This window comes from Lathyrus oleraceus, chromosome 1 (genome assembly GCF_024323335.1).
Source record: "Lathyrus oleraceus cultivar Zhongwan6 chromosome 1, CAAS_Psat_ZW6_1.0, whole genome shotgun sequence".
In the NCBI taxonomy this organism is placed as follows: Eukaryota; Viridiplantae; Streptophyta; class Magnoliopsida; order Fabales; family Fabaceae; genus Lathyrus; species Lathyrus oleraceus.
This window is the reverse complement of record NC_066579.1, coordinates 126,289,571-126,297,924: the sequence shown is the minus strand read 5'-3', so window position 1 is coordinate 126,297,924 and position 8,354 is coordinate 126,289,571. Positions and strand designations below refer to the sequence as shown.

Here is an 8,354-nt window from a genome sequence, read left to right as displayed (position 1 = left end):
CCGACCTAGTATAGAGAATGGTGTTTTGGGCAATAGAACCTTATTAGTATGACATCCAATATTTCCTAAGAGGAAACATCAAATCCCAAGTTCTAGCAGATTTTTTGGCGGAATTTAGCTCGCCAGTAGACAAAGAGATGCCCTCAAAATGACCTAGTCAATTGAATGTGCCTCAAACATCAATGAGAGTGGCTCCAGAATAATGCTAGAAGGGCCACGTAACAAACTAATAAATAAATCATTTAAATTTGAATTCAGGGCTAGCAGCAACTAGGCAGAGTATGAAAGTTTCATAGTCAATATGGTCCTCGCCCTAAAAGTAGGTGCTTTAAGGCTAAAGGTGAGAAATGATTCCTAACTGGTCATCAATAAAGTCATAGAGGAGTACCAGGCTAAAGATCCTCAACTCATAAACTATATCCATAAGGCATGAGATTTATCAACATATTTTAAGTCTTTTCAAGTGAAGTACATACCTAGGGAGGAAAGTTTCAGAGCAAACCTTCTGTCTAAACTTGCTACCACGAAGACTGCAAGATATAATTGGACGGTAATACAAGAAACTCTCACCGTCCCTAGCATAAATGAGGACGAGATCTACAACCTAAAATTTCCCCCGAAATAGAGTTGGATGTCGCCCATACTACATTACTTGCAGAAGGGAAAACTTCCCCAAAAGGAGGGGAAGGCGAAGGAGATCTGAAAACAAGCCGTCAGATATACCCTTTTGGTGGGAAGGCTTTATAAGATGGGAAAAAACTACCAAATATACAATTCTTAGGGGAGCAGGAAACCACCTTAGTCCTCTCTGAGGTTCATCAGGGAGCGTGTGGCAGCCACATTGGCGATAGGGATCTCGCCCATAAACTACTTAGGGAGGGATACTGTTGGCCTACATTGTTGAAAGACAGTGTGGCATTCATCAAGAAGAGTGACACATGTTAGAGACACACCGACTTACCTCACTCCCCAACTGAGCTCTTACACTCCATGACATCACCCTAACCTTTTTATTAGCGTGGGTGGACATTTTAGGCCCATTCCCCCTAGCGCATGGGCAATTAAAATTCCTGATTGCAGGAGTCGACTATTTCACGAAATGGATAGAGGCGGAGATTGTCGTTAAGATTATAATAGAAAGAGTTCGCCACCTTTATTGGCAAAAAATTATGTGCAGGTTCGAGTTACCATGCGCCATCGTATCCGACAATGAAACGCAGTTCTCCAGTGACACAGTTACTGACTTGTGTCATGAACCGGGAGTTTAAATAAAGTTCATTTCGCTCGTCCATCCACAAGCCAATGAACAAGCAGAATCGATGAACAATATTATATTGAAAGGAATCAAGAAAAAGTTGGATGATGCCAAGGGGGTGTGGGTCGAGTTACTCCATGAAATACTTTGGTTGTGCCATACCACCCCTATTCAACTACCAAGAACACGCCCTCATGGCGATATTCTCAGTTTGACTAGGAGGTAAATGACTCATGGCTGAAGTGCATCACCGACTTAATCAACGAGGTAAGAGACGTCGCTCACATTTGAGAGTTAGTTGTCAAGCAAAAAGCGTCAAGAAGATACAATTCCAAGGTAATGATGCCAAGGGAAATGTAAAAAAGGTGACTTGGTGTTACGACAAGTTATCCTACCTGTCCAATAGGGAAAATTGCAATCCAACTAGGAATGACCATATCACATATTCCATAAGCTACCACATAGAGCGTATAAGCTGGAAGAATTGGATATGCGACTTGTCCCTAGGACTTGGAACTCCACCCACCTGAAGTATTATTGTAGTTGAGTTATTTTAGAATTTTTAGAGGGGGCTTGTTGCCTACCTATGTACGGATTTTTGATTATTTATAAGCAAGATGAATATTTTGGTTTTGCTATTAAGTATGATGGACTTCCACAGGAAGATCCTTGCTTCCCCTCAAGGCAATATGAGTATGTTGGTCTTTCATAGGAGGATCTGTGTCGTCTCTTAAGGCAATATAAATATGTTGGACATTAATGGGAGATCCTTGCCGCCTTTTGAGGCAATACATGAATGTTGAACCTCCACAGGAAGATTATTGTTGCCCTCACGAGTAATATGAGTGAGCTATATATAGAGGGAATCAACTTAGAGTATCATCAGATAGACTCATCTAAACACCTCGCCTGAGGGACTAAGAGACCCATCAAGTTGACTTCAACTTAAAGTTTCATCCGGAGGACTCAACCAAAGTCTGGCCCGAAGGACTCGACTAGAGTTTGGCCCGAGAAGATTAACTTAAATCCTCGCTTTAGGGACTCAATTTAAGTCTAACTTAAGAGACTAACCTACGCCTCTTATGAGGGACTAAGAGTCATGTCAGATAAGCTTTAACTTAAAGTCTCGCCCGAAGGACTCGATCGAAGTTTGGCCCGAGAGGCTTAACTTAAAGCCCTATTTGAGGGACTCGACTAAACTCTAGCCCGAGAGGCTCATATGAATGCCTCGCATGAGGGACTAAAAGTCGTGTTAGACAAACTTCAACTTAAAGTATCGCCCGAAGGCTCGACCGAAATCTGGCCCAAGAGGCTTAACTTAAAGCCTCAGCTAAGGGACTCGACTGAAGTTTAGCCTGGGAGACTCGTCTAAACACCTTGCCTGAGGAAGTTAGAGATTCATCATACAAGCTTAAGCTTAGAGTCTCATCAAACAGACTCATCCAAACACCCCGCCAGGGACTTAGAGTCTTAACAAATAAGCTCCCCAAACATATGAATCAATTAAGCACTTCACCCTTTATCAAGCCCTCGTGCTTGAGGGACTATGTAGTGATATATATTTGAATGACCCACAAAAGGCGGGGATACCATGTCGCTTACAAGAGGCGATGAAATTCTATCGCCAGTCAGGGGGATGTCACCGCCTACGACACTCTCACTCACTCAATACAGAGAAACGTGGGAAATGATATGTCTTAGTCAAAGATAATGCATAAGAGGAGTCAAGGGAATAACTCACGTTTCCATAGGAAATAGGGATCTCGTGACCCATTACCATTAGTAGGTTGATAGTTGCAATTCCCAAGAAACGTTAGAATTTAGGCTCATATGTCTATAAATACCTCAACCTGAGGATCATATGGACATTTTGAATACACACGAAATACCCCAATAATACAAAGGTTCTCACCTCAAGCGAGCTTGCTTTCTCCTTATTAAAAACACCACCAAATAGGATTTTCCACCATAGTGAACAAGTTCAAAAAAACCACCAAAAATTCTTAAAGACTCTGACCATCCATACCAGCATAAAAGTACTATTCAACTGTACTTTTTGACAAGTATAATTATTATATATGATTTGATAACTAAATAACAATTATAAATAAATGATTTATTTTGGAATGTGGTTTGTCTTTTTTATTTAAAAATAAAAACATGATTGCTTAAAGTCTATGAATCACAAACATTGAAAATAGAACATTTAAATTTATGATATTGATAATAATTTTTATAAAATAAATATATTAAATATAATCTCTAATATCCGGGTCTAGATCGATTGAGACACTTTTTTTACCTTTTTATTCCTTTATCCTACTTTTGAAATAAAATTTCTTAATTGCCCAACTTTGAAAATAAAATTTTAATCTATCTCATTTGACGAACGGATACACTAAATTTTTTTAAATGCGGGGCCTCGGTAAATGAATGGAGGAGACCATTAATATTATATTCTTTTTTTCATTTTTTTAAGAGAAAAAAGAATATGTATTGAAAGTGTAAAATATTTTTACACTATCAACCAATGAGACCCGTGTATTCCGCCATATCACATTTTTATTTTTAAAATACTGTTATAATTTGACAATATAAAATGTTTTGATTGGATATGACTTGTGAGTGTAATATTTCTTTACACTTACCTTTAACCTCTTTTTTTAATACCTTTAACTCCTCGAACTCTTTCTTTTAAAATTTTACTTTATACTCTCAACCAATAAATTATCGAACTTATTAAAAAAAGAGTATCTCAAAATAATTTTTTTTCTTTTCAATTTGAGGTATATTAGGATTTAAGTTTCAGAAAAGAGCATTGAGGTGAAAAAATCCATTTTTTAGACGGAGTTGGTACAATTTAAAATTAATTCTAAAAGGAAAAGGAATATACAAAACGGCATTAGAGTACCTTTCTCTTTTGCAAATTTGCATTGTAAAGAAACACAGTTCATACAACAAAAACATGGGTCAGTTTTGTTTTTCTTAATTACATCACAATGTTAAGAATCAAACTTTTTGAGTCTGAATTTGCTTTCTCATCTCTTTTCACTAACCCATTTTCATTTCATATATTTTTTGCGTAAAACATTATAGCCGATGAAAGAGAAGAAGAAGAAAGGAAAATGATAAGAATGGAAGGAGTAGCATCAATTGCATTGCTTCCAAGTGGTTCAATCTCAGGACACTTCATTCATCTTCCTCAGAACACTTGTTATGGTCTTCATGGCACTGGTAATTCACCTATTCAATACTGTTTTTATTCAAAAAAAATTATTTATTTTGTCAAAATTCTCTTTCGATAAATAGTGTTATCTGCGATTTGTGTGCTGAGCTTTTTGACCAGTTGCAAAAAAATCCAATTTTTAGGTTTAAATAGAACCCTAAACATTGGGGATTTAAAAAATATATTTAGGTTTAAAAATCCAATTTTTTAGGTTTAAAAAAATCCAATTTTTAGGTCACTTGGTTGGAAATCAAAAAGATGTTAAAGATTTTGAGGATGTTGGTGAAGGGGTGAAGAAGAAATGTTGGGGATTTTTACCCTAAACATGAGGTTAAACCCAACCTCTGTTGCTTCTAACCTTAGCGGTTCCTTCTATAGAAATGTTAGTGTGGATTCTAAGATAACAGTGTCAAAGGATGTCGCTGATGTGAGTTTAGAACATGGTGTTACACTTGGTGAAGAAGATGAAATAGTTTAGAACATGGTGTTACACTTGACATAACATGATCGAGAAGACTTGTGGAGATAATTTCAAGAGGAGGAGAGCTGGCTCGCAAGCCGTCGTCATTAATGAGGTTAAGACTTTGAGAGAGGAACCATGTCGAGCGATTGCAAGTTTTTCTGCAACAATGTCATACCGTTCAATGAAGGACATAGAGGTAGCTATAACCACGTGATATTATGAGTTTATATGCACAGGATATTATGTATTTTATATGGTTTACATGACGATTGTACTAATGGAGATTAATATATAGAATTTGACGACTTATTATTGATGTTTATGCCTTAGCACTTGTTAAAAGCTTAATACTTATGTATGTTTTCCTTTCCATCTTTTTTCATGGTGAAAGAATTGGAATGCGAAAGGGAATGCAGTAAGGGTGAGGATTATCGCCTCGTGAAACTCACAATCACAGATTTCAATGTAGTAACCGTGACATTCGTGATGTTTATCTTTTCCTATCATTCCATCCATGCGTCATCATGCAATTGATGCCTATTCGTTTTTTTTATGAAACAGACGAAGAAAGAACAAACCACTGTTGTAGAGTGCAAAGGCCACGACGCTGCTCGGTTCCACACCATTGATCATGCTCACGGGTAAAGCTTTAGTGTTGTAATTATGATTAACCGATGCTTTATGATGAAACTGCATTGTCTGCATCAGATTGAATTTCTTTATTTATATCCAATTCAATGTCCCCATAATACCTGATTTTACAAATCGATTTCTCCGACGATATTATTTCTCCTATTTTTCGTTTGAATTTCACATTTATTTTCACGACCATTACTGTAAATAGATAACATGTTTATTTTATTATTTGCATTCACTTTTGAACAGATGGGATAAAGAGATCACAGGTATGGTTGAACAAAAAGACGGAAAGAAAAGAATCACAGTTTCATTCGAGTGCGAGACACTGAAAGCCGAGAAAGCAGCTGAAGACCACATCAGGCAGTTCATGCCAAAACTAACCGGAATGGATGCTGTTGGTATGTCAATATCCGAATCATTGTTTCTTCTCTTGCAGCCTTGTTCTGTTTTCTTTAAATGCTTCTCTTTCTTCCGGCTCTTGTATTTTACTCGGTGGTTTGAATTGTGCAGTTAACATTGGAAAAATGACGATTTTTGGGTTGGACTTTGGAGCCGAGGAAGAAGAAACCGAGTAGAAAGTTTGATATTGTAACTAGTTAGTATCCAATTAGGTTACCGAGAGAAAAACTAAATTGCACGAATTCAAATTCTGCAGAAAACTATTTTGTAGATTGGCAGGAACCTCTGGATTTGTTGCCGGTAGGAAATCAAATCGTCTGATCTTGATCGAACTACGAGGACATTTTGGATCTGTTTTTTTTTTTCAAAAAGTATTTGTTCAAAATTATATTATATAGGACTTGAGACTTAAGAGAATTCTCATCTCAATATCTCAGGTTTGAATCAACCTAGGTAAAGTGAAAATTTAGTTAATGAAATGATTTTTTTTTTTAGAATTTGGGTTGGATTTAGCTTAAGCTTATAAATTTTGTTTATAGTGTAAGGGATGTCTTCCACTTATAAGTTTATTTTTGAACCTTATATCATCGAATATAAGGCTCTTTTACATGTTAAGAATTAGTTGATTTTTCTTTTCTCATCTTTTAAAATTTTCAATTTTTTTTTGTTTTGATAAAATGCTTATTAGATTTTAAAATCCAATGTGCATATGTTTTGAAACTTTCGAATTCTATAATTAGATAGACATTTTTTTCTCATCTTTTGAATTTTTTTTGAAATTCTTCATTTTGATAAAAATGCTCATCGGATTCTAGAATCTAGAACCTATTTTTCAAACTTTTGTATTATAGAATTCAAAATTTGAAATTATTGAATTCAACGACAAATAAAGTAAATATAAACATTATGTCAAATACAATGATGAGTTGGGAATAATTAAAAATATTAATTAAATATAAACAAGATCACAGATAACTCGGCCGGTTTCTTCGTATTATATTAAAAAATATTGAAAACATAATTTCTCACATCATTGTCGTTTTGAAGTTGCATATTTGTGAACTAAAGACACTCATCATCATCGACCGAAGGACATTAATACTCAACACTGACCAACCCTTATTATGTCATAATGGAGAGTCTGGGATTCACTTGGTCATTCATATCACATATTATAAGATTGATTGATGCTAAATGAGGAAAAATCCTCCTCGTTTTAATAAATTATGGCTATGTTATAGTTGATTATGTCTAGATATATGTAAGAAGAGTTATTTGTTTTTTTAGTACGATCCCTTAATCATTCAGATCACATATTATAACATTGATTGATCATAAACAAATGAGGAGAAATTCCCCTTGTTCTAGTAAATTATTGTCCTAGTAAATTGCGATGATATTAGAGTTCATTATATCCAGATATATGTAAGAAGAGATATTTGTTTTTCTAATGTGATCCCTAAACGAGTTAAACATATGATTTTAGATATATATTTATATGTATTCTAGTCCATAGAAAGTGTAAGTTAAATCTAGACCATACAATAGAATCTCATGGGTGGACAAATTTTAGAATATAGAATCTAAAACATGCAAATTCTTCTATGGTTTGTTATATAATTTGAATCCAAATGACACTTGTCACGATAGTTTCAAATTCTATAATTCAAAATTGTTTTTTACAACATCATAATCTATGTTTTTTAATAACATCTTTAAATTACACGAACATAAACAATAACATAAAATAAAATAAAATGAGATAAAAAATAATTTAACAAAAATTTAAATAATATATAATGTATCATGTTAAAAAGAACATGTGATAATATCATATACAAAATATAACCTAATACATACAAAATGATTCTAAAAAGAATACATCCTATTGGGTCGCACAACACCTACTAGATAATCAAATGACTTCAAATATTAGAGGGAGAGAGTAAATTGTGATATTTAAAAATCGAGTTTTTAAATTCTTTATTAAAAATTGATTTATATTAGTCTAAGAGAGATAAAGCAGTAGAGAAAACGGAACTAGAGATAAAAGAAATATAAATGACAAAAGTAAAGAGATAGAACTAAATAGATTGCATCAGATATTTATATACGTTCGGCCTATCATTTGGCCTACTCCTGTCCTTGAGAGTTACATCTTTAGAGTTCCATTAATAATAAGTCTTGAACTTTTATGAATATGCCCACAAACCTTGTTACAATAAATGGGAGATTTTACACAGGTTAATCCTCAAATCAAACGGAGCTTTTAACAAGCTAAATTCACTAACCCAACTGAGATTTTAATCGGTTAATATCAAGAACTAAATAGATATTTTCACGAGATAATCTCAAGAATCAAACAAAGATAT

General features: G+C 34.5%; 1 protein-coding gene across 1 annotated transcript; it reads left to right on the top strand.

The window, feature by feature from the left end:
* The first annotated feature begins 4,059 nt into the window (after window positions 1-4,059).
* LOC127121613 (uncharacterized) lies at window positions 4,060-6,314 on the top strand. The gene is made up of 6 exons (XM_051052073.1): window positions 4,060-4,224; window positions 4,352-4,489; window positions 5,336-5,409; window positions 5,506-5,585; window positions 5,830-5,981; window positions 6,094-6,314. Exons 1-6 carry the CDS (start codon window positions 4,221-4,223, stop codon window positions 6,156-6,158), a joined length of 513 nt encoding a protein of 170 aa, XP_050908030.1. The 5' UTR covers window positions 4,060-4,220; the 3' UTR covers window positions 6,159-6,314.
* Window positions 6,315-8,354: the final 2,040 nt, after the last annotated feature.